The sequence below is a fragment of the Harpia harpyja genome, chromosome 22, assembly GCF_026419915.1.
Source record: "Harpia harpyja isolate bHarHar1 chromosome 22, bHarHar1 primary haplotype, whole genome shotgun sequence".
Taxonomy (NCBI): Eukaryota; Metazoa; Chordata; class Aves; order Accipitriformes; family Accipitridae; genus Harpia; species Harpia harpyja.
In genome coordinates this window covers 10,570,015-10,596,467 of record NC_068961.1, presented here as the reverse complement: position 1 = coordinate 10,596,467, position 26,453 = coordinate 10,570,015, and the positions used below count along the sequence as shown (strand labels likewise).

Below are 26,453 nucleotides of genomic sequence, written 5' to 3'. Positions count from 1 at the left end.
GGACCCACCTCTGGCCAAGGCCGAGCCCATCAGTGATGGTGGTAACACCTGCGGGAGAACAGATTTAAGAGGGGAAACCTGCAGTAAGTAGGGGGATTGGGATGGGAGAGGGACCCCTCTGTGGATACCGAGGTCAGTGCAGAAGGAGGGGGAGGAGATGCTCCAGGCGCCGGAGCAGAGATTCCCCTGCAGCCCGTGGGGCAGACCATGGTGAGGCAGGCTGTCCCCCTGCAGCCCAGGGAGGTCCACGGTGGAGCAGATCTCCACCTGCAGCCCGGGGAGGACCCCACGCCGGAGCAGGGGGATGCCCGAAGGAGGCTGTGACCCTGTGGGAAGGACCCGCGCTGGAGCAGGCTCCTGGCAGGACCTGCGGACCCATGGAGAGAGGAGCCCACGCTGGAGCAGGTTTGCTGCAGGACTTGTGACCCTGCGGGGGACCCACGCTGGAGCAGTCTGGGCCTGAAGGACTGCAGCCCGTGGAAGGGACCCCACGGCAGAGCAGGGCCCGAGTGCGGAGTCCTCCTCCCCCTGAGGAGGAAGGAGCGGCAGAGACAAGGTGTGGCGAGCTGACCCCAGCCCCCATTGCCGGGGGGAGGAGGGAGAGAGAACCGGGAGTGGGGCTGAGCCGGGCAGGAGGGAGGGATGGGGGAAGGTGTTCTGAGGTTGGTTTTACTTCTCATTATCCTTGTTTTGATTTGATTGGTAGTAAGTTAAATTGATTTTGTTTCTTCCCCAAGTTGAGCCTGTCTTTTGCCCGTGACCATAAGTGGTGAGTGATCCCTCCCTGTCCTTGTCTCGACCCACAAGCCTTTCTTTATATTTTCTCCTCATCCCACCATGGCTGGGGCAGGAGTGAGCGAGTGAGCGGCTGCGTGGTGCTTTGTTACTGGCTGGGCTGAAACCACGACAGTGTCCTGTGAGGGAAAGCCGAGATTGCTTTTCCGGTTTTGTTTCTGAGTTTAGGAAAAATGAAGCAGCTGCTTGTGCAGACTACGGTCACGTCAATGCAAATCCTGAGGCAAGAAGGCTGAAGAAGCAAGAACCGTTGTCGCTAAGGGACGTGACAAAACAGTCTCGTCCTATTTGAAGCAGCAGAGTTGCATCTTCCACGTGGAGCTATCGCGCCTATTTTGGCAGCGCTGGGTTTCCTAGGCCTAATGTCACCGGGCAGCTGCCCGAGGCCTGCTGAAGGAGTTCTGAAGAGCCCTGCGCCTCTGAAGGTTGTCACGATTGTTCCAAAGACTCTTCGCCGTAAGCTCAGGTGGAATACTTGTTGAGCCGTGTATGTCGCCTCTACTTCACGTGAGATAAAGCATTTTTGGTTGTCAAGCACGCAGGAGGAGCGCGGGACCCGCGTTAACTGACGAAGCGTCCCTTTCCCCTGCTGCGGCCGGTTGGCAAGGCGAAGTATTTCTCTCCTGTGAGACCGTAAGAGCTCGGTCACGGGGATTTTGGCGGGAGCGCCTGGGGCAAGACGCAGGGATCGACTGGGCGCTGCTGCGGGGCGGGGGGGGGGGGGGGGAGTGCGCCCGCCGCCCGTTACCGGGCGTTTGAGAAGCCGCAGCGGGCGCTGGGTGCGGCGGAGCCGTTTCCACGACGAGTGTGTCCGTGTCCCCGTCCCGGGGGGGGGGGGGACGCCGGCCCGCCCTCACCGGCACCAGAGCGGCGGCGGGGCCCCGGCGGGCCGCTGGGGGGCGCTGCGGGCAGGCGGCTGCCGGCCGGTGGCGGCGGCGGGGAGGGGCCCCGGGCTAGTGGGAGGGGCTACGGGGGGGCACGTGACCCGACCCGAGGCGGGCGGGGCGCCCCGGCTTCCCCCTCCCCCGCCGCTGCCTCGCAGTGGGCCGGGCCGGGCCGCGCCCCGCCCCTTCCGGCGGGCGCTGCCGGAATCGGCGGGGAGGGGGCGGCCGGGCCCGGGACGCCGCCCGCCCTCCCTCGCCTCCCGCCGCCGTTGCCCGCCGCGCCTGGCTGCCGGTCCTCCCCCCCCCCCCCCCCCTCCCCGCCCCCTCATGGCGGTGGAGCGCGCGGGCACCGGCCCCTCTCGCCGCCCGCTCCGGCCTCCCCCTCCCCCCTCTCCGCCTCTTTGTCCGCGCGCGGGGCCGCTCCCGGCGGGGGTGTGAGGGGCGGTGACCGCAGGTAACCGGGAAGAGGCGGGCTGGGCCCGCCGGGGTGGGGGGTCCCGGCTGAGGGGCGGCGGCGGGGCCGGCCGGCCGGCCCCTCGGAGGGCGGGGGGAGGCGGCGGCCGGGGGCGCTGGGGCCGGGCCGGGCGGTGCTCTGCGGGCGTGAGGCGCGGCCGCGGCCCGCCCGGCCGGAGCGAGGGCCCCGCCGCCGGGAGGGGCCCTGCCCGCGCCTCAGGGCTCCGGCTCGGCCCCGCCGCCCGCGGGGCCCCGGCTGTCCCGGCTCCTGCCTGCCTCGCCGATGCCGCCTCGGGAGCGCCGGTGCCCGGGTGTCCCTCTCCCCGCTTCGGCTCCCGCCCCCTGAGCCGCGCAAGGTCCTCGGCGTTGGGCGCTGCGGGTGAGGAACGAGCAAGGCCGGGGCGAACCGGGCTTCCTCCGGGCGGGTGGCGGTGGTTGCGTGGCCGTGGCGGCGGCTCCGGCCGTTGAAGCTGGCTGCGGAGGGCCGGGGAGACCTTCTCCGTGTTGGTTTCCCCGTCGTGGGAAGCTTGCTGTGGTTCGGGCTCGGGAGGCCGAGCTTAAAAAAAAAACAAACCAAAAAAACCCCCCAAAAACCTGGGTGTTTGTTAGGTTCCCTAACTGGACAGAACCGGCAAGTTACAGTGTGCTAGGTCTGCCGGAGCTGTTGTGCTTCTTAATGGAGCGTGCGCTGCTGTTCATCAGGGAGCTAAACCAGTTTGGCTCAGGATTGAGTTCAGCCGAGTTTGAGGGTTGCGCAGCTTGGTTCCAGATCTGCTTCCGCGGAAGGTCAGAGCCCTGGCAAGCCCTTTAGCTTGAGGTGGAAAAAAATAATTTCAGTTTTGCATTGTAGTTCAGAATGATGATTTGTGTTCATGCTCATGCTGTGGAGATACAGGCTGGGTCTGACTCTTTCGTCCCTGATTCTTTTTCTGAGCTTTTCTTTTTCAACCAGTCAACTTTCTCCATTTTCCAGCAATATCTTTAACGTTATTTTTAATTAAAACATAATAAATGTAAGTCATCATGGCTATTTCTGAATGCTTTTGATGTGCCTCGTTGTATACAGTTAGGGGTTTTTCCCCTGAAGGGTAACAAGTTCGTTGATAGGAAATTATTGCGTAAGTTTCCATCAGTATCGTTGTATTTAGAATTCAGTGTTGCACCAGTTCTGCTTTCGTTAGTTATTAATTCTCAGGATAAAATCCCAGCAAATAGAAAGCAGTTTATAAGAGATTATCAGTGATGCCAAAGGAAAAACAGTGACTAATGTCTGGATTTGACTTTTAACGTATTGAGTGATCTTAAATTTGAAACTGCCCATCTTAAATACTAAAGGTAGAACTTAAGTGAACCTGTGCTGGTGACTCATCCTACTGAGAGCGGAGCTAGTGTACTAGGTACAGCAAAGATGAAGCAAGTCATATCATCTACTCTTATCTTGAGTCTATTTTGATAGACTTGTACGAAATACAGTCAATGCAGTATCAGCTATAAAGCACTGTCTGTACTTTGCATTTAGTTAATGAATAGCACTCTTTTAGTGAAGATACTTTTTAATGTGAAAATGCTTTAATTGAAGGTCATTCTTTTTATAGAAAAGACTAACTACAAATAGCAAATAAGATGTACAAAAATTTTTAGTGTGGCATTTTTCTTGTTTTCTCCCAGTTTCTTAAAATTGAATACTTGTTGCTTTTGCTTTAGTAATAGAAATCTGCTATAAAGGATAAGTTTCCCCACAGTTTAACTAAAACTTTTAAAATAGGCAACTGTAGAACTGTTAACGTACGTTTTGCTTTCTGAGTACTTGTGCTAGTGCCTCTAACGTTGTATATATGCATATATGTAACATTATAAATAAATACTTTTTTTTCCTTGCCTATGTAATATGTAAATAATTATATGTGTAAGTTTGCCAACTCATTTAACTTTGACAAAGCTGGAAAACTATATCTGTATTGGGGCAGACTTACAGTGCAAAATCGAAGGTACTCTTTCCTAAATCATGTATACAGAATCTTTAGGTACTGTATGCATGCATCTTGCCTTTTAAAGATCCGTGTGAGTAAGTTTCGAACCAGCAGCTCTTTTATCTTAATGCTGTGTTCTATCTGTCCTTTCAGTGTTCTCTCTGTACCGGTGTTTGAAAGATATGTTCATGAGTGGACAGAACATAAGTGAGGAAGAAGACTTGGATTAAAGAGTTAGCTATGTTTTGGGGATTTTAGTAATCTTACTGAGAATACTTCTGTGTTCATATTCCCTGCTGCCCTGGAGTTCTGTATATAAACATCGTCTAAAAATTCAACTGTACCAAAGCCGATAATTAAAACTTTACATTAGTTTTTGTAATAAAAGTGCCTTAGCACTTAAGTTACGGAACAAAACCGAAAGGACTTGGATAGTATTTCAGTTCAACTTTAGCATGTTACCTTCGAAAGATTAGCTTAGATGGCAAGTTAGTTTCTTTGATAAGTGAAGTGCAGAGGGATGAAATAACTGTAACGCTTCAGGTGAGACATACGTAAGGAAGATCAAATTTAAAATCACACTACTTTGTTATTCAAGTGTTTTCAGAACAAAAATCCTCTCCCTTTTTAAAGCATAGATGAGACATTGTGTGGTCTTACGTGTCATGCATGAAAATGAGATTAACTTGAAATGATGGACATAGTTTTTTTAGCTGAATTCTTAAAATGCTAATTAATATTATTTTTAACTTATATTTTAGAAACCTAACATTGAAATATTTAAGAAGTGAATGCCTCTGGATTTTGGAACAAAATTGGTATGTATAATGAGCCTTTGAAAGGCTCATCACTGAACATTTGCATTTTTGTTGTTAGGGAGTGTTTCTGCTTCCTGTGGTTTTATGCCCGTGGAAAGGAAGAAGGGAACACATAATAGTCAATGTGACACATAATAGTCAGTGTGTATTTGTTAAAAGCAACTTGTTGTTTCAACCCCTTTTTCTTCCATGAAAAGCTTTATGGCTAGGAGGGCATTAAATAGGTGCTATTTCAACCTTAGAAACATAAAACTTCTCATGGAGCTTTTGTAAGTAAGCAGAATTGAAAATAAAATACCACAGAACAGTTCAAAAGATGCTGAATGGCTGTACCTGGAGTAACTATTACTAGCGTCTTGTCAAAACAGACCTTTGTTTAAAAATCTTTCCGTGTGAATCATGTCTGAATCTTGCACTGTTTAGTATTAGTGATCTGGCTGACAGGACGAAGAAATAATGGCATTGAGCATGGAAGGGTCGCCAGTGTGTAAACGCAGATGAATATTTTCAGGAAACATTTCTGGAAAAAAAGAGATGCTTTTTATAGGAGTAAATGAAAGTTATTACACCCAGGCAGGAATGAATTACTATACAGAGACAGTTTAGAGAACAGTAGTTCTATAGAAAAGAATTTAGAGGTTATACTAATAGAGAAGTTGAGGAGTCAACAGTAGATGCCTGCTCAGGAAGGGCTAAGAAAACCACCTGTTTGGGGTTGTATGAAAGAAAGTATAGTCTTCCACAGTGTTGCAGAAGTAATAATTTGGCTAAAGTACTGTATGCAGCTTCGGGAGCTTCATAAAAAAACCTGTGGACTATTGGGAAAGGGCCCAGAGGGTGGCACAGCAGGAGGTACCAAGCACCTAACTTGCAGGGTAATGTTAAGATGTGGGTGCCAAGATAAAGGGATTTGTATCTTTTCCAATTCCAGAGTGTACAAACATAACGGGCTTTGGTAGTCAAAGTGAAGATCTAGATGAAGATCATTAAATAATGAGAGTTCCTAACAGCATCAAAGCACGGCTGCTGTGTTTGTGAGGTTTTCTTCGTAACTATTTCCTGGGAGAAGCTTGGCTGAATTATCTGTGATGAGGAGCAGCAGTGAGTGATGCTATACATGGCAAAGGGTTGAAGTAAATGGCCTGTTAAGGTCTTTTTTAGTTTAGTGACATCTTTTTCACAGTTAAGAAGATCAGGTTTTAGACGAGAAAATTGTGAATTCTAGCATTTAAATGTTTTAACATGTATTTAGATTACTTCTAGGAAAAAAGACTGTTTACTGAACTCTTGAGGGCTGATGGCAAACACCATGTTTACTTTTACTGACTATAATTATTGCTTCCATACAATGTACAACTTGGGAAGTGGTGATAATTTTCTTTGGCTGATAACTCCCTCATACTTATGCTTATCTGCTTTTAAATGTAAAATATTATTTCATCTCATGATACCACTTTTAGTGTTTCTGAATATTTAGATAGCTTATTTGTTACAATAAATATATAACATCTTTTGAGTGCTGTGTGCATGCTGCTTTGGGGAGAAAAGGACTTTTGAGCAAAGAGACAAAGAAGTGTTTCCTTGTGTTTTAGACCAGAGAGTCTGTATCTTGTCAGCATTTGATATTTCTTGGTTACAGCTTAAAAGTAAGCAAACAAACTTTGAGGCTAATCTGGCCTTGCTTATGTCCTGCAGGTTTGTTTTTTTTTTAGAAAGCTTTTTCTCCACCTCTTCCTGTCTGATAACCTTCAAACTCAGTATATGTTCCCTGTGTTGTCTGTCATTGCACTGTTGCATGCTGAGAGTTATGACTCATGATACTAGAAGATCCACAGGCAGTTCATAAATGTGTGGTTCTTAGAGGCATTGTAAATGTTGTAGCTTCTGTGGATAGGAAGGTCTCATCCCCTCATTACACCCCTGAAATCAGAGCAGCAAACTAGTATTCCTCCATGAAACTGCTAGTCTTGGATGGTTGAAATGATCTCTCTGTTGAAATCAGCTGTGAACTTGATTAAAGAACCTTTGTAGAGCTACACCAAATACAACTAACACCACTGCCAGCTTTAACTCCTACATTTTCTGGCTTCTCTCCTGTTTATAACTTAGTAGTGGCCCTGGCTGCTGGAATGGGACAGCTTTGGCATGTCCCAAAGCTGAAACGGGAGAGGAGTATTTATTCCAGAAACTGCTCATTTCATGGCATTTTCTTATTTCCAATGATAATGATTTTTCTTGATGATATTTATGAGGACACAGTAGTTCCTCTTCTTTTACTAAGTCTTTACTACTGATCTCCTGAGTGTAGAACTTCATGTGCCTGCTATTGCTTTGACTTTGCAGCTATACATGTCAGTTCTACACGTGCGAATTATATCTGCGCTGTATGCAAAGTGAACCAAATCTCTTGAGAAAGAAGTTGGGTTCACCTTGACTGTGTGGCAGAAATGGTCAGTGCATGTAGACATCTGTATAAACCTTAGATGGAAGTATGGCAGTCCAGCCCAAGCAGAAATGTGACTGACCATGTCTGTGAGGAGAAATAAACTTGGCAAAAAGAGCTAGCAGTAATATATGTGAAGAAGTGGTTAAGATTTGAGTCATTTACAAGACTAACAGCGGTTGACAGGGAATCAAAAACTCTTTAATGTATTTGGGACATGGGGAGCTACTAGTTTTGAAGTGTGGCATCCTTAGGGTGTTTTAAGTCTAAGTTCAGAAAATTACCTGTTAGCTCGCAAGTTTTCCTCATTCTTCTGCAATCAAATTCTTCCTCTACTCCAAAGAAAAGCAGCCTGTGCTTCTTCCCTTGTCTCTGAAATGCAGTGGGTGGAAGATGTCAGGATGGGACTAACTGATGCTCTTTACCTCTGTCAGAAATGTTTTCGTGTAGATGAAGCTATGCAAGCCAGGGAGAGAAGAAAAAAGTGGTTTTGCCAGTATGGTGAGTTCTGTTTTAGTAAAAAGCTACGCTAGTAAAAATATTCCCATTAGTAATATAACTAGCGTAGCAATTGTTGAAAACACTGGCAGAGTAGAAAAGCTCAGCAACAGAAGCTCCCCTCCCCCAGGTGATGCTATACCAGTATTGCATTTTGCACCAGCTGGAGCTAGAAGAATACTCTTAACTTGATTACCTGAACAGCATGACTTATTACTGCTAGAAAAGGTGGTAGAGAGAACAGTCGCAAAAGTCTCTTGATGTCTTTTCCTTGCAATGAAAAATGCCTTTATTCTTCAGGGGACTGAAAGTCTTGCTTTGAATTCAAAACCAGAGAAATATTTGATGCAGTTAGTGAGATGGCTTGTTCTGGTCTGTCTCCTGCACTAATGATTTGTCTTTTTTGGTTTTGCTTGATAGGTGATTTTGTATCATGCAAGAATCTACTTAAGTTTATTTTTAAAAGTTGCTAGAAAATGAAAGCAGAGCCTTGCAGTTCATTTACTTAAATTTTTTCTACAAAATAAGATATTAAAAATTACTATGCAAGGATTAAGGGAAGAGGATTTGAGAATTTTGAACTGTGGATCTTGCAGCATTTTGAATAGTGCCATGTTGAGTGCTTATTAAATGGGACTGTGTTCCTATACTTTTTCACAGCCTAACTGGATGCAAGTAAGAGGATCTGTGTTCAGTTTTAATGTTAACCTACCTGTAGCTCTCCCCTAGGTTTTTCCTAGGGGTGTAGCAAATTAATCAAAGTCGGAAGTGAGAACGTACAGGGAAAGGTAGTTTTGGAAGAAAATGGGTTTTGAAGAAACAGGTGCAGGAATCAGAACTGTGAACTGGCATGGCAGATTGGAATATGATTTTATCTTGTCCTGGACTCCCTGTGGGTGCGTCCATCTCTGCCTGGGCATAAAAGAGGGTGCTTGATGCTGCAGTGCCTTGACACCAGCATTGTACTCCTGCTTGAGGAAGCTGCTGCTGTATCTCAACATTAAAGCTGTGGAATTCAGATTCCAGTAAGCACTGAAATGGAGACATTTTATTCCATCCTCTTCTTTCCCCCTTTTTACTTTTAAATCAAAAGCTTGTTAATGCAACTTACATCATATGCCATGCTTCTGAATATCTGGAAGATAACTGCTTAGGGAACTAAATGCTAGTCTTGGCACACCTGTGATTGGTGTTCCCAGGAAATAAAAATTGTTTTATCTATGGCCATTTTCTTCCTTTAGAGCAGTTCTCTGTGCTGTCATAATTATCAGTTGTCTTGAAATCAAAGCCTAAAAACAGTTTTCATTTCCCTTCATACTACAGAGAGGTTTAATCACCCCGAAAGTACTTTGAGCTTTTTTTCCTCCAGTTTAAAACTTATTTATAGAGATACCTTAAATTCAAAATCTTGTGTGTTAGATGGAACCCAGGATATCCTCATTGCAGCTTGTAACAGGAGAAAAGATGCATGAAATAAATATTCTTGTTAAGCTGGAGGTTGAATATGTAAAATCTTGACTTCTAGCCTAAAAATCGCCATCTTCTGTTAAGCTGTTGTTGAAGGTCTTACCTAACTAAATTTGGAGTCTTAGCAGGCTAGGTGAAAGCTTTTAAACTGTACACTCTTAACAGTTATTGTAGCTAAGGTGAAAAGATTCTTCATACAGGTATGGGAAACTCTTTGTAAAATATATCAACAAACAGTTGCCTTGCTTCTTGTTCCAGATTTCCCTGGTTGTTAGAGGATAAGTGCATGTGCATACATCTCAAGTTTGTTTGTGTTCAGGAAATTACTATATGATTAAACACCCATTCTAATCTTCTCTTTCATTTTTCTAGTGAGTTCGTATGGAAGAAATGCTGTGGCTGTTCTCAAACTCTCTTACAAACTGATTTCAATGTAAGTAATTGTTTGATCAGTATCATCAATTACATGGTGTGCCAGACATAGATTGGTGTACTTAATGAAAAGAAAAATAAATCACACATCTTTAAGTTTTCCTTAACTTTTTTCAAAGAAGTTTTATTTGTTCGGATTTCAGTTTTTATATGCCAGGTCAGAAGCCCTTCCTTCTGTGTGTTCAGACTTGTTAGTCACTCATCCATGGTTCAAGCTTACACAGGCTTCAAAGATTGCCTTTTTTTTTTTTTTTTTAACCACTCATAGCAGAGACCATTCACAGGAGAACCGGTCGCATGAGCTGTTGAGGATTTTCCTATACAGTATGTATTTCTGCCAACTTAATTCTGATGTGTTTATTTTGCTCAGGTTTCAGTGTTGCTTCATCTTGTGTTGAGTAACAGAAGTTCTACTGTTCATTGATCAGTGTGACAGTCTTTAGTAGTTTACGAGATGAGCCAAACTCGTGGGAGATATGACTTCTGTATTGGTCTGGTGTTGGCTATGAGTTCCAGCACTTTCATCGGAGGAAGTTTCATCCTGAAAAAGAAAGGCCTTCTCCGGTTAGCTAGGAAAGGCTCCATGAGAGCAGGTAAATACATGTTTAAGAAACTTGCTGACATTTAAGTTTTGCTGTTTAACAGAAAATTACTAAACTTATGATCTTGTTTTGACTTTGTTTGTTACAGGTATATGAAACCTAAAACATACAGCTGATGTGTTTTTTCTCTGGTGTCAAGATGCATGTAACTGTGTGTGATATATACTATTTAATTTGTGTGTAATGCCCTCTAGGGACACTTGCTGAACGCTTCCTTTGTATGTCAGTTAAGTCTGAATTGTACTTGCAAATTGAACTTGGAACCAGCACTCTTAACTGCATCTATGCTCCTGAATGAGTGAATTTAGGAGAATGTTAACTGCATTTGAGTGTCAGGAGATTGTTTTAGAAAACTAAAAATCACATGTAATGATCGCATGTAACAAATAGTGTCCCCCGAGGGTTCATACTGGAACCAGTACTATTTAATATCTTCAGCAGTGACATAGACAGTGGGATCGAGTGCACCCTCAGCAAGTTTGCAGATGACACCAAGCTGAGTGGGGCAGTTGATTTGCTAGAAGGAAGGGATGTCATCCAGAGGGACCTGGCCAGGCTTGAGGAGTGGGCCTGTGCAAACCTTGTGAAGTTCAACAAGGCCAAGTGTAAGGTCCTGCACCTGGGTTGGGGCAATCCCAAGCACAAATACAGGCTGAGGGATGAAGGGATTAAGAGCAGCCCTGTGGAGAAGGACTTGGGGGATACTGGTGGATGAAGAATTGGACATGAGCTGGCAATGTGCGCTTGTAGACCAGAAAGCCAACCGTATCCTGGGCTGCATCAAAAGCAGCGTGGCCAGCAGGTTGAGAGAGGTGATTCTCCCCCTGTGCTCTGCTCTGGTGAGAGCCCACCAGGAGTACTGTGTCCAGCTCTGGGGTCCCTAGCACAAGAAAGAAAGAGAGAGACGTGCTCGAGCATGTCCAGAGGAGGGCCGCAAAACTGATCGGAGGGATGGAACACCTCCTGTAAGGAAATGCTGACACAGTTGGGGTGGTTCAGCCTGGAGGAGGCAAGGCTCTGGGGAGACCTTGTAGCAGCCTTTCAATACTTAGGGGAAGCTTAAAAGAAAGACGGAGAGAGACTTTCTACCAGGGCCTGTAGTGACAGGACAAGGGGCAATGGTTTTAAACTGGAAGGTAATAGATTCAGATAGGATGGTTGCAGCATCCTCAGATGATTCAGAGGGTTGAATCTGAATATTTTTAATTTGGTACCTGTCATCTCTGCTTCTAAAAGATGGTTGATCTCGAGATAAGTAATTCATGCTCCCTGATGCGCAGTGGGAAAGTGTGACTACATTTCATGTTTTCAGCCACATAAACCACACAGGATTTCCACAAAGTAGCATTCTCATAAGAACACAAAACTTGACTTTTCCTGTCATTACAATGAGTTGAAAGAACTGTTTTTCAGGGCAATGCAGATATGGTCATCAGTACCGTTTCTAATACAAAAGAAATAAAATAACTAGTTTTCAAAGTAGACTATAGGAGGCATATGCACATCAGAAATTTGAAGATTGTATTTCAACCCCTCTAACTATAAAGCCTAAGTATCAAAAGATTGCCCATATTTTTAAGGGCATGGGCTGCAAAAATTATTTTGGTGATGTCATCGGTGACAGGGCTTACTGTTTGTTGATGTATGTTTTTAGTGGAGTAGCAAACATTCTTTCAATTTCAGGTCAAGGTGGTCATGCATACCTTAAGGAGTGGCTGTGGTGGGCTGGACTTCTTTCAAGTAAGTATCAAAAATATAATCTGCTTTATATAATTTCATTAAATGACTGTGCCACAGATGGCAGCAATGGTTACAAAATGTGAGCAAGATGGGGATTCTACAGTGTATGGTAATGCTGTCTGGTGATTTGATGGGCGCAGCTCTAATGATTTTAATACAACATCTCTCACCACAAGTTCTTTCCTTAACTTTATTTTCCTCTTTGGGCAGTGGAACTAGGCAGACTTTAGACTTCTGTATCTCTTCGCTAGCACATGTGTTCTGGTTTTTGTCTTAGCAGAGAAGTGCTTAGATATACAAGATTATTTAGAGGGAAGCATATTTTGGGATGATGTCTATTTTCTGAACTTTTGGGTTTTTTCATTGCTTAAACTCTGGACTTACTGGCTGTGCTCAGGTAACTATGGCTTAATGTATGCATAGCCGTGTATCCTGCTATTGCAGATTTCTCCATGCAGAAGTTCATGACTCATGTTGGCAGGCTGGGGAGCTATAACATAGACACCAAAATAAAACACCTTCTAATTTGGCTCAATTAATTTTAATACCTGTTGTAGTCCCCCAGCCTGTTTTTAAGATATAGTAATGGGGGGTTTGTATTCTGCTAGTACTGTTAGCTGAATGCTATAATTAGAATTTTCCATTGTTTCCTTACTGCATGTTTGTGTCTACAAGAACACTTGCACTGATTCACAGGTTTGTTGCGTAAGACAGCCTAACTCCTTTTTTTATTACTATTATTACTCTGCAGTGGGAGCTGGCGAAGTAGCTAACTTTGCTGCCTATGCTTTTGCACCAGCTACGTTAGTGACTCCTTTAGGAGCTCTCAGTGTTCTTGTAAGGTAAGAAACACCAACAGCAGTGTGGTTTTGGAGAGAGAAGTAAAATAGTTATTTAGAAATGTGTCACTGAATTATGCTGTAATAAATGTGGTTTGTTCTTAACTATACATAAAGTGTGCTTATAAACCTCAGGAGTAACTTTTAAGTTTCTCCAAATGTGAAGCAACTATGCTCTAAAAGGGTTCTAGCAATGCATCTACACACCTTGATCTGTGAAAAGCTATCATCTTCTGCATTTCAAAAACATGTTGTATACAACATAGTATTTTAATTCCTAATTAGAGTTAAGATTTTTGTCTTTTAAAAATTTTTACAAGTGCTTAGATAGAGGTTTTGGGGAGGCAGCATAAAAAGGGGGTTCTGGGGAAAGATGCCAAATATTAACAGGTAGTCCTGTCCATAGCAAGTATCTTGAGATAGAAAAATCAGCTAGGTAGCTATTTTAAGTAAATGCCTAATTAGTAGATTTACCATAACTGATTTATGGACATTAATAGTGTTCCTGCTCACCAAAAGCTGCGCACTGTGTATGCTAGTGACCTGTACAGTCAAAGCAATGTGTAAGTTGATGAGCAAATGAATGAGTTAGTTATTCCTAATTCCATGTTTGCTGGTGCCTTTTTTTCTTCTTAGTGCCATTCTGTCATCCTTCTTTTTAAATGAAAAACTTAATCTACATGGAAAAATAGGGTGTTTGCTAAGTATACTGGGATCAACTGTGATGGTAATTCATGCTCCACAAGAGGAGGAAGTAGAAACTTTGAATGAAATGTCCCACAAACTAGGTGATCCAGGTAAGAAAAATGCTGTCTTTATATATCTGCAGCCCATCATTTCTTTATTATAGTTTCATTACTGCTGCTTTCAAGTTCCAGAAAGATAGCCCGTGTCTGCTTCATGTTGTCAGAATGAAATAGAGATTTGAATTCTGTGACATAATACCATAGGCAGCTTTGCATGATGCCAGTGAACTTGTCTGGCCTTGAACAAAGTATCTTCATGTGAACCACTGAGATGGCAGTTTAAACAAATGCAGCAGCACAGCTGAATAAACACAGCTTCTGTAAATATTGACTGAAGTGCATCAGTCTCTAAGCCCAACTTTGAGCTATCCTTAAAATTACATAAGTAGGTGCTGTGGCAAGTGTCTGAGAAGTGTAATCCTGGAGACTAGCTCCTACGCTTACATGGAAGATGAGGCACTTGCAAATACACATCTGCAAAATATTATATATGCAAAGACAAATCCCATTTGAAACACGAGGAAATAGCCAGCACAGAGATTAAAAAGCTGATCTTAAGGAATGACCTGATTATTGGAAATCCGCCGATGAATGTTGCAGCCTGCCAAAACATAACTGCCCTAAACAGCATTCGGACAGAAGCCTGTATCCAGTGGCATCTGTGCCTCTCTGAGTCTGCGTGTAAGGCAATACAGCAATCTAATCCTGTAGTCATCTTGCTGATGGACTGATAAAGGTAATACAACATGCCTGAGTTTCATTCTTTGTTTTAGCTAGCTCACTCTAAAATCGTTTTAACTTCGATGTTGGAGGAGTAATGAGAAACATCCTGAACTGTTCTGTTTAAGCTGAGCCAATTGTATTGTTAGTGTTTTCTCAGTACCTCCAAGATGCTTTTGGTAATGTACATCAATAACAAGATTTTTCTTTTTTCCTCCCCAACCACAGGTTTTGTGGTCTTTGCAACTCTTGTTGTCATTGTGTCTTTAATTCTAATATTTGTGGTGGGACCTCGCCATGGACAGACCAACATTCTTGTGTACATAACAATTTGCTCTGTAATTGGAGCATTATCAGTCTCCTGTGTAAAAGGTTTGGGCATCGCTATAAAGGAACTTTTTGCAGGAAAACCAGTGCTGAAACATCCCTTGTCTTGGATTCTGCTGCTAAGCCTTATTGTCTGTGTGAGCACGCAGATCAACTATTTAAACAGGGCTCTGGATATATTCAACACTTCGATAGTGACTCCAATATATTATGTAATATTTACAACATCTGTTTTAACTTGTTCTGCCATCCTTTTCAAGGAATGGCAACACATGGAGGCTGATGACATTATTGGCACCTTCAGTGGCTTCCTGACTATTATTGTGGGGATCTTTTTATTGCATGCCTTCAAAGATGTTAATTTCACCCTAGCAAATCTGCCCCTTTCTTTGCGCAAAGATGATAGAGCAGCAAATGGTACTTTGCTGAGCACGTATGACTGCTTTAATCATGATGAAGAAAGTTCTGCCTGCCTAGGTGAAATACAATCCACTGAGAGTCTCTCAGCCAGGAGAAATGGAAGTCTGTCAGCCTTCTGAAAATATCTGTATGTTACTTAAGAAAAGAACAATTCTGTAACTCTGGATTTTTTTTTTCTGCTGTGAAGTGTCTGAGCTTGTCTGGAAAATCATGTACTTTTCAACAGTATGTGTAGACAATCGTTAATTTTTAAGTTCAATTAGTTTGGATAAAGAACACTGAAGGGGTTTTTATTTGCCTTATTTTTACTTTAAAAAATACTAAAATGACCTCAGACCACAGTTGGTTTTGTTGCTTAAGTTATGTGTAAATACTTTCATTACATTCTTCTGTTTTAAGATGTATTGCACTAATGACAATTTTATCAAAAATAAATGGCTTTATTTCTGCATTGGTGGTAAAAAGATAGCAGTGAACCTGGATCCTTTGTACTTGTGCCCTGAGTGACTGTAAACATACTAAAACAGGAGCTGCAGTAACGACTCTTGTCCCAGTTTGTAAAAGAGGAAAGGGAAAGCTACAACCAAGCAAGACTAATCCTTTGAAAATACTGCTTAACTAAAGCTGTATGCTAAACTTGCAGGATTTGCATCAAAAAACCCCTCAACCTAACCCAATCAGAGTAACTGGCTGGCAGCAGCAACAAGGCAGGAGCTTCTGCTCTGCTTGGATAGGTGAGGCTGTAGCTCCTGCCCCACCAGTCTATGTCGGAGGAAGGATCTGAATCTTTTTGGCTGCTATTAAAGAGCTACTCCCTTTTCTGCAAAAGAGGTCAGGTTCTGTTTGCTGCAGCACACTGCCCTGGCTAGCTCTGTAGAGCTGCTCCATGGTTTTGATGTTACAGCTTGAACTCACAGAATTGCCATTTTGTTTGCAGTAACACGGCCACTGGCTGTGACATGCAAGTTTTTAAAAAAGGGCCAAAAAATTGGAGCATAACATCATTGCTTAAAAGATGTTGGGTGAGGCAGCTAGGTGGCAATTTAAACTTGCAAAGGCAGAAAATAAAAATCGGTGATACAGTTTTTATAAGAACATTTCTACCATAGATGTGAAGGTTAGAAATTATTTGGTACAGAGACAACTAGTTACTGCTCTAAGTTGCCAGTTTTAGTGCTGACTGTTTTAAGAGTGTAATTTATTAGTAGGACAAAAAAACCCAGTTCCCACCTGTGAAACTAACTCTGCAGCCTTCCTTTGGTATATGTCATAATTGCAGGGGGGGGGGGGGAGGAGTCCAGCAAGAAAAAGGTTCTTTAAATTCTAGTTGAAGAATGGGATTTGAACTTCTATCTAATTTTAAGGGACATCACGTCAGCAGCACCCAGACACGTCGCTCTAAGGCTTACGCAACAAAGCACAGTAACGGGGAGCAGTAGGGAAGAAGTCAAACTGCCAAGGAGTCACTGAACTCTGGGTTGCCACTTGTAGTACTAAAGCACCAGCCTATCCAAAGAGCAGGTTATGATTTCATACAGTGGAGTCTGTTACTTTATGTTGTGAGAGGCACTTTGGCCTCCACACCCACTGTTTTTGATGAGAAAATAATTAAAAATGAAAAAGTTACACGAAAGGTGTACCTTGCTGCATTTTTCCTTTTAGGTAGGAGAAGCAGTTACACCAGGTGAAGAGGTTTTAGCTCCCATCAAGTCTAATAATGCTGTTGAAAAAAAAAAGTAACCTACCTTTGAAAAACAGGAAACAAACATCTCATAGGACTAATGTCTGAATTCTCTTAAATGCTTACAAAACAGAAAAAAATGATCATAAATTAATTATCAATGCTAGTAGTTTTAAGATGTTAGAGACCAATTCTCTTACTGCTGAAGGTTAACTGGTAAGAACTAGAACTTACTTTACTCACCTCATGATCAGTTATTTTTAAATAGTTAAACAAAAAATCAGGCTTTATTAATTAACCATTTCTGTACCACAGTGCCAAGCCAAAGCCTCAGGTGTGTGAGACTTGATCCCTAAACCAATGATTATCTCAACAAATTAACCAAGTTGTTCATTTCCTTAACTGAAGCCGGAAGCACAGGGAAGCATTTGGTTGACTAGAAGTCTTCTGAGAACAAGAAACATTTCTTGAAAAAAACTGTCTGTTAAGCACCTTGTAAAAGAAATCCTGCAACAAGCTAGCATAACAAAGCACAAGCATTTCCTACGTCTGTCTCCCACACCTTGTGCGTGCTCTCACCACAACAGAGACCACTCCAGAATGGCAGCTCTCAAGCACAGATGTCCTGGGAAAACCTGTGGTAGTGGCAATTTGCTTATAGATTGCCTAGCAAATCTCCATCCTTTGTTTTGCTGAGGAATTTCAGTTAATTTCTTTCCTCAAAATCCAGTTCCCTACTGCCCCAGTACCCACACATTCCTCATGTCCTGCGTACCTCCTCTGTCAGACACTCATTTCTACCCATTATGGGACTCGATTCCATTGCTGTGAAAAATCTGAAAAGAGCTGAGCAGGAGAAAAGATGAGCTGTAACCTAACCTGGAACTAGTAAGCAGGAAGGGAGAAAAACAGGTTCTCACAGGGATGCATTCTTCGTTTCACATTATGGGTTAGAAACACTAACCAAGTAACATATCCAGGAATCCATATCCTGGGTAAAATGTGTAATTTTCTGTCTGTGTCTGTTCCAGCCATCTTAACTCACGTTTGCTTTGGGTTGATCCTAACAACCAACTGAAAAGCTCTGTTAGAATCCTGCAGTAAGCAAGCAGGAGTTACTACTTGTGGCTGAACAGGTTGCTTTAAAATTCAACTTTTACAGTTGCAAAGTTTTACAAACAATTTTACTGATGTGGTGTTTGCATAATACAGTAAGTGTAATTAAACAAATACTTTCCATAAGTAAATCATGATTAATTTCATTAGAGCTTACGTACTGGGATAGATTACACCTGATCACTGTAGACAAGATTCTTGTAAACAAGAATTCCTTATCACTTGTAAACATGTATTTTGGTACACGGGTATATATCGCCAACCAAAATATAAATTGTGTTAGAAGTTCTCGTTAGGAAAAAGTAAACAGTCCCCATTCTAATCAGTCAAACTACTGCCTTTTAGAAACACCAGAATACTATCAGTCACCTCCATGTTAAATCACTTTGAAACAATCACCTTAATTAGCCTTCATTTCCATAATTGCTGATCTCAGAGAATAGTTTTGCAAAGAAGAAAGATAATCAACTGACTAGAAAAATTATTCACAAAGCACCAGCATAGTTGATTTTTTTTTTAATAAAGGCTAATTAAGCAATTAATGCTCTAATAGAAACAATTAGGAATTGATTTCTAAAAATTTTTTTCTACAGAACCCAGTTTCTAATCCTCCACAGCTATTATTTTGATAGCTTCAAGGTAAAATTATTCCAGTCCAGTCTAAAATGGCCACTTCAGTACAGGAATGCAAAGAGATTTCAAAAATCTTTTACAGTCGCAGGTTTTTAATCAAAGTGTATAAAATTTTTGCCTAGAAAAATAAGTATGGATTGTATACAGTTACTGTGCTTGGAGACTGAAGAGGACAGTGCACCACTCAAATGGCAGAGGCATACTGAGGAATGCAAATGAGAGTATTCCTTAAAACTGTTGGTGTGATTTTTGTTGGTTTTTTTCTCGTACTTCTAGCCTAAACAGGTGCAAAAAGTATTGTTAGGTGGGAAGTCTAGTTGCTGGCAAGGGACTGATGAATAGGTGGCTGGAAGCAGCGCACATGTTCCACAGGTGTGCTCTCTCCATCGCCGGACTTCAAATACTTGTCCAAAATAGCAATTATTTCATCATTCAGAATCTGGAACTTGCGAATTCTCTCAACCATTTTCTTCAGAGGCTGCAAACATCAAAAAACCAGACATGCAGGAATTAGCTTTGGAGATAAAAAGCCTCAGACACAAAAGCAGCAAATGCTGTTACCTCACCTCTCCCAGCAGCGTTATGAATGTTTCCCTTCCACTGCTAATCCAGTGAAAATCCAAGGTGCATTTTGGTTTTTGACAGTGCTGCTTTTTGTACAAAAAAAGGGAAATTTACAGCAGCCTTGTCATAATCCAAATGCACGTATATGAGATGGAAAGCATTAAGAAAATCCCACATAGTCAGGAAATCAGAATTCTCACTGACCAGTCTTCAAACTCCAGTACCAATGCCTTAATCTTTTGTTCCTAAAACCCCTGGTGCCCTCATTTTCAGCATTTCATTCTGAAAAGTGATTGCTACATCTACACTGCATCCGAGTACAAACAGCTCTGATTTAGTGTTGTCTTTATTACTACCGCAAATACACAACAGATGTTTTCAACTCACCACATTCTTTATAACCTCATCTTTGCCATCATGCTTTTGGACTTTCAACAGGTGGTAGCAGAAATCCAACACATCAAAGCGACGCTGCTGTCCCAAAAGCACGATGATCATACAGCCAGCCCAGTGCAAGCCGTCTCCAAAGCACTGCCTGAGACAGAAAACACACCACGTAAAGCACGTTTTGCCTAAATCTTCAGAAACATATCCACAGGAAATGCTCAGTCATCAGCCATTACACTAAACTACATACATACCACTCTAGAATATGTTAGACATTAGTCTATAAATACTGCAAAATCTCTAGTAAATTAAGTTCTCTTTCCAGACATGAGTGATGCAAATGGATGCTTAAAAAACCAGAAGCCCCCCCCAGTTTTATACAACGTAGAGTTACTCCAAAAACATTTACTCCCCATTAGACTCCAGCAGCATTATATTTCATTTTTAAAGGAAACAACACTTTAAAAGAAAACAAAGTGGGAATTCAACACCACTCTGCTCCTTTGGGCTACAAACATGAAAGAAAGGAAACGTCCTATGCTGTTGCCTCCATAATTGCTTAGTGAAAAACACATTACAGCTCAACAGTTTTTCAAAATAAGGATATTATCAAAATTAACAAAACCAAGACCAACAGTTTCTGGTTAACTCATGTTAATCATGTTAACTTCCAAGTGCTCATTCTTGCTCTTAATTCAGAGAATAAAATATTTGTTAGAAATAAATAAAATAGCTGAACATTGGTGCATATAAGTTCAGCATCCGTAGGGGTCTGACTACTATTGAAAGACACGTGCTAGGGCCTGTTTGTCATGGGATCATTCATTATACACTGGCAATACTTAAAATAGAGGGCTGTTTTCATTAAAGACAATAATATCTGTGTTCATGGATTATGAGCCCCTCCCAGTGATAGCAGCACTTTCCCTTGTTTTCGCACTAAGCTCTTGCAGCCGGGCAAACAAACCCCTCCATTCTAACGCTTTGCACCCCCCTGCCAGTTACAGGGAGGACAAGCAAAGTACTGTTGCCCGCAGGTGGACCGCTGGCAGCTGGCAGTACATACTCCACAGTGAACTCGTGCGTTCCCACGGGGATGCAGTAGACGAACTGCATGGCGCTCCAGAGGCGATGGAATTCCACACACTCGTCCACGTGCATCACCCCATTGCTGGGCAGGGGCCCGCGCCAGATGGGATCGTCCAGGAAGGAGCGGATCCTCGTCAGGATAACCTCAAACATGGACAGGCCGCAGCAGAGGCGTTCTTTGGTCAGCAAGTCCCCTTCCCTTGCGATTGCTATTTGCTAAGGTGGAGAGAAAGAAAGCGCAAAATCTTGGTAAAAGCCACTTGACCACAAGACTTTATTTAAAAAAAAACCCCAAAACAAAACACCACATTTTCCAGTTTCACTTGGTTTATTCTGGGAGAACTATCTCCTGACTTTAAGTGAGGTCAGAGGCTGCTAACTTAGGGTTCAGTTCAGTGGAAACAACATTCAGAGAAAACTGTAAAAGCCTTTTCAAGCAGACAGACCATTGCTGTACTAAGTAACACTAACTGTGGTAATGCTTATCCTGGGCTGGTCCCAGGGAAATTTAAAGAATTCTTTGCCTGAATGGAGGCAAAAAGCAAAACCAAAGAGTTCAGCACTCTGCTGCTAGTAGAGGCAGTAGCTCCTGCCTGTGCTCCTCTGCATACCTCCCTTGGCTGCTGCTGTTAGAGATGGGAAAGCTCCAAAACCAGCACAAACAGGATCAGACAAACCCCGTAAATGGCAATGCTTGGTTAGGGCTTGTTCCAGCTCGTGCCATCACACTGAGAGCCCTCTCCTACAGTGCAGCAGCACCTACTGAGCTGCAGCACATATGATGATAAAAGCAGTCTGAAGTCTTTGCTTCAGAGCACTCTGCTCTTAGTTTCTACTATTCACATCTCAATCACTTGAAAACTGCTAAGGTTAACAGGGAATTCATGTACCCCTCACACTGACAGAAAATAGTGCTGAAGCTGCAAAGGCAGTTCAAGAATGTTCTCTTTGGTCACTGTGTTTCCAGGAAAGCTCAACTCAGCTCATTTTCCAAGAGTTTCTAATCATCTGGCTGAGAGAGAAATAAATTGTTTTAAAATATACATGCCCAAGAAAACTGATTGCTTTTGGTGGAATTTGCACTAAGACCTCCCAGGCTGGCTCTTATACTGAGAGGGATCACATTTTCCCCAAAACATGTCAATTCCAACCCAATCTCAAATGTTTTAAACTTCTGAGCTTTAACAGCTTTACCAAATCCATGGATCTGAAAAAAAAATATCCTGTTGTGTGAACAAGCTGGATGCGCAGGTTGAAGTTCTGACACTGCTATCAGCACCTGTGAAAGGACAGGCTTTCTAGGCCTCAGAAATTTTTTTATTTGCCTCTGACACAAATGAGAGAGATTACCTGGGGTGTTCCTAGTCTTTCAATGAGAGGAACCAAGTGTAGTGGAGCATATTTTGATTCTAGTCTCTTCATTTTAGCATCGAGTCTTTCACCCTCTGGAAGGAGAAGGGGGAAGAAAAAAAAAAAAAATGAAGAGAGCAGTAATAAGTTGCAATTAACCAAGAAAATTCTTATTTTCACACAATCTTTATTCAGTGCAGAAGAAAACTGGGTATGTCATTTTTATAGGTAATTTCAGTTCTTAATAGCTGGTTAATCTTCGTTAAAGGTTAAGCTTTTAGAAAAATACATATTTTAAAATGTTGCATTGCATGTGCAAACAGAAACAAGGATTTGTAGTAGAATACATTTAATTAACTAAATTCAAGAAAAAAATATAAAGCTCTATTACACTGCTGCTAACATATTTGACTCCCACTTGTACTAAGGTAACTAAGTTGTCCCTATCATACATAAAATGCTTGACCCTAGAAGATGGGGTATAATGAGGGTAGAATGTTGTGTATAGCAAGGCTTAAAAAAGCGGTTGGTACCCCCTCATCACTGGCAAGTACGAAATGTTCTCCAGCAAATAGGAAAATACTGTTTACAATGGTCTGGTTAGTCTTCTGCAGAGATGCAAGTAGCTACAGCAAGTCTGGAAATATTCTCAAAGATTTTTAGCTGTCGGGATTTCTTGGAGCAGAATTTATCAGCTGCTCTGGCAGTAAGAAATGGAGAGGAAAGGAGAGAGAGGAGCAACACAGAACGAGAAGCATGAGGGGAAAAAAAAAAAAAAAGAAAAAGGTCACTTTCTGATGATGAAGGATGAGGAAAGCGGATACCAAAGGAAGTAATCCTGCAAATATTCACTACTGCATGCCCAGTTTAGTAAAAAGAAACGTGAAAAGTCTACTGGGACCAGGGAGGACTTGTATTTACTTACTTGCTGACAGACTTCCTATACCCTGTATGACCAAGCCTACTCCATTTAACTGACAATCATGTAAGCTAAACAGCACCTTCGGAAAAGCCTCTCACCACATCCACATAGAGGGGTAATACTGCCCTGGGTATCCATCACTCTTTTCCCTGTCACGGCATTCCTCCTCTTCCTTGTGTAATTTGCACCGAGCCTCGCTAAGCAGCACATATTTTTCAGCCAGGCAAACAGGCCTGAACCTGTTACCTTTGTCCCGTAATTAACAGCGGTGTTGTAAAGGATGGCTGGGGACAGTCACCGAAACCGCAGCAGCCGGCAAGAAAAGTGGGAAGCGTTACGCAAGGAAGGTATTTTCACTTAGGCGATACCTTTGACGTGAACTCTGGGCAGGATATTTTGGAACGGCGCTGCGTGCAACAGGTCACACACTTCCTCTAGGGACTGGAACAAAAAGGAAACAAGAGGCATTTAGGACCAAAGAATCCCCAAACCACACCAGATCCCCAAAATGGGCTTCCAAAAGCACGCCGACGCCGTCACAGGAACACCAGAGGGCAGCCAGCATCCATCGCCACCGCATGGAGCTGCTCCCAGCCCTCGCTCTCCTCACCAGATCGCTCCCAAAGACGATTTGATTTCACCAGGTTACCTTGGATTCCCAAATAAAGGCCAGCAGCTCTCCTCCCACCCTCAGCTGGCATTTCGTAAAGGACAGTGTATTTATTAAAAGGACTAATGCAGAGTGCATAATTTCGGTGTGAAAGCAGCAGACGGCTCCTGTGCAGACAAACAGTGGTGAAGATGACTCACTGCTTGGTTATTTTTACCAATGCTATGCCCATAACCCATTATGGTGGTGGGGGCATGTCCCCGCCAGGCAGGCCGAGACACACGACAGCAGCGGTGAACCACCTCTCGGGAAGTATTTTACATCTTCAGGGATGGGAGGAAGGAAGACAGATGTCTCCTGGTTCTTGGCTGCTGTGTGTGCAGAGAAACTGGAGAGATGACCAGAAGCAGACACATGACTTTGCTAAGCCCCTCTCCTCATTTTTGGAGTAGAGACCCTGCTCATTTTTAGTCCCTCAGCACTAGTATTAGACGAGATGTTCACCAGCCACACCCTCAGCAAGGCCAGGGTACCAGGGTTAATACACCTTTCCCACATCTAGTTCCTTACAGTTGGATTTGACACTCTTCAGGGTCTTTTCCAACCTAAATGATTCTATAATTCTATGTCAACACTATGAAAATGCGTGTGCTAGGCAGTCAAGATTAACAAGACCCACCCACTAGCAGACCTACATTTTGCACTGGGGTAAAGTTCAGTTAAGTTATGATAGATGACCACAATGGAAAAATACTGAAATTCGTGACAGGACATTGGGGTACCACTGAGGGCAAAACCAAGAGGAGGGGCAGCAAGCAGGGGTGTATTACTAGAAACTGTGACCAAGACGGCATCCCAAAGAGGGATCCAGCGCTGGTGTCACTTCAGTACACCCTCCAGCAGTGAGGGCCTTCACCTGCCTGGCCTTTCATTACATACCTTGTTAGCCTAAATCCAAAGTAATCCAGCTTCTCATTTTGTTTCAGCTATCCCATTACTGAACACAGTTTCACTGTTTGTCACCTGTCCCTCCAATTACTCTCCACCACAAGGGAGGGATCCTCTAACGCCATGAACAGGACTCTGAGGAACAGCGTGTCTTCATTACCTTATCTAACATCAACAGCTTTAATGCACCCTAGAGAAGGAGTCTTATGTGAGGAGTTATTTTTGTGCAGTGGCAGGCCCCCAGCCAGCTTGCTGAGGAAACGACGCAGCTGGTTTGCAGTCAGCAAAGATCTCTATGTGACGGGCAGCCCAGCCTCAGCGGCAGCATGTGCTTGCGCAGCGTGGGCAGAGCATCCTGTACCCACAGGCAGGGGAGAGACTCCCCACCCAAGTCTCAGAAGCACAACACGGGTAAAAAGAAAGGGAAGACATCACACCTGTTGCTTTTCTGGCCCCTAAGCAATGCCTGCCTTTACACCTCTGTAAGAACCCAAAAGCACAAAGACCAAGATATTACACGCCTGGCCGTTTTGTTTGAACAGCAGATTGCATAACATGAGAAAAGAGTAGGGAAAAGGAGAGATAAGGATAAAGAGCAATTGTGGCACCGTGCCCTCAACAGCAGGCAGCTTTGCATGCTGTAAGGTAGAGGCTAGGCATATAGGAAGCAGCTGAAAGACTGGACTTATTTCACAGCTTCATTCAAACTAGGACGGATGAATGTCTGGCAGAGTGGGCACCACTGTCAGCCATTCTAGCAGCAAGAAGGATGTCCAAGAAGTCCATGTTAACTTTGCAGTGTTTCAGATGACAACAGGAATGACAAGCAGGGAAGAAAAATAACAGTACCAGATGCACAACTCATTCGCATAATGAGAATAGCCACCCTGTGACCGACTGCAGGAATACTGCACTTCATCATAATTTATGACGAAGATCATAATATTTGATCCTCAGGTACCATACATGAGGCAATGTCTCTCACCCAGCAAAGTCAGGCATCCCTGCTATCTTGCAGACATGAAAGCCCCTGCAAGACTGTAAGAGATCAGAGCAGGGAACTGTTTCTACCCATCTGCCCATCAGCAATAGCAAACTGGCAGACTTCAGCCCTGTTATTTATGACGTTAGTAACAAAAATCTGAGAGTACATTTTGAGAGACAGATGGGTTTTAAGCTAGCACAGCAGGCACCTACCAGACTCTGTTCAATGAGGAGGCAAAACAGGACGGCATTTCCCACTTCCCGCAAATTCTGGAAGCAGACAGTCTTCAGTTCTGCATATTCAACGATGTCCTTCAACTGATGGTGAAAAAACTCCAAGATACCTGAAATAAAAAGAGAAGCAAAAAAATTAAATCTCAGGAGCCAGAATGAAATCTAGTGATGAACACACAGGCACACCTGTTACTTTGGGAAAGCAGACAAAAGATTTTGGTCATGTGGATAAGAGTCATACAAATCAGGACTAATTTTTCTTTCTGCATCAAAAGCACTCCAATTTTCAACCAATTTGTCTATTCAAAGGTTGCACTGAACGCACATACATACACTGTATCAGAGCACAACTAGCCGAGGGTGCAGGTTTAGAGTTCTCTCTCCATGTATCAGCACATGAGATTTTTTTATCTCCAGACGTGCAGCCTAGAGGAAACTGAAAGGAGCAGTATTTAAACACCTTAAAATTCAGAGGTTATGAAGTGTTAAAGCCAGTGGTGTGCTGACCTTTTTAACTGGACAAATCATGCAAAATGGAGTGCCTAGCTTCTCACTCCTGGAAAAGGAGCCAGTAAAAGAGGTAAGAAAATAATTTCCAGGAGCAGAAATAGAGACTAGGGCTCTTGTCTACTATTAGTCCTGTTCCAGCCTCTGTCCCCCAACCTGCTACACCACCCGACACATTCAATTCACAGCTGTTATTTTCAAGGATGACAGAGCCAGCAAGAAGCAGAGCACTAAAGAGGTGGCTACGATTCTGACGGTGCCACAGACGGCCAGA

At 43.2% G+C, this 26,453-nt stretch overlaps 2 protein-coding genes across 6 annotated transcripts in view; one reads left to right on the top strand and one right to left on the bottom strand.

Annotated features, from left to right (window-relative positions):
• The first annotated feature begins 1,966 nt into the window (after positions 1-1,966).
• On the top strand, positions 1,967-15,620 carry NIPA2 (NIPA magnesium transporter 2). Of its 2 annotated transcripts, none has more exons than XM_052774101.1 (8): positions 1,967-2,133; positions 4,864-4,920; positions 9,701-9,761; positions 10,131-10,353; positions 12,046-12,102; positions 12,854-12,944; positions 13,578-13,738; positions 14,636-15,620. In XM_052774101.1, the coding sequence occupies exons 4-8, from the start codon at positions 10,215-10,217 to the stop codon at positions 15,271-15,273; spliced, it is 1,086 nt and encodes a 361-aa protein (XP_052630061.1). In that variant the 5' UTR covers positions 1,967-2,133; positions 4,864-4,920; positions 9,701-9,761; positions 10,131-10,214; the 3' UTR covers positions 15,274-15,620. The 2 variants fall into 2 exon arrangements, with proteins under 2 accessions (XP_052630061.1, XP_052630062.1); XM_052774102.1 differs by lacking the exon at positions 1,967-2,133 and adding an exon at positions 2,283-2,511.
• A 2,381-nt stretch (positions 15,621-18,001) lies between these two features.
• Positions 18,002-26,453, bottom strand: part of CYFIP1 (cytoplasmic FMR1 interacting protein 1) — an 81,739-nt gene continuing 73,287 nt past the window's right edge. For all 4 annotated transcript variants that reach the window (XM_052774098.1, XM_052774099.1, XM_052774097.1 and 1 more), the window contains 6 exons: positions 25,652-25,782; positions 23,265-23,337; positions 21,975-22,069; positions 20,602-20,840; positions 19,536-19,683; positions 18,002-19,062 (listed from right to left, as the gene is read on the bottom strand). In XM_052774098.1, coding sequence (XP_052630058.1) covers positions 18,898-19,062; positions 19,536-19,683; positions 20,602-20,840; positions 21,975-22,069; positions 23,265-23,337; positions 25,652-25,782 — 851 coding nt within the window. In that variant the 3' untranslated portion in view covers positions 18,002-18,897. The remainder of the gene's footprint in view (positions 19,063-19,535; positions 19,684-20,601; positions 20,841-21,974; positions 22,070-23,264; positions 23,338-25,651; positions 25,783-26,453) is intronic.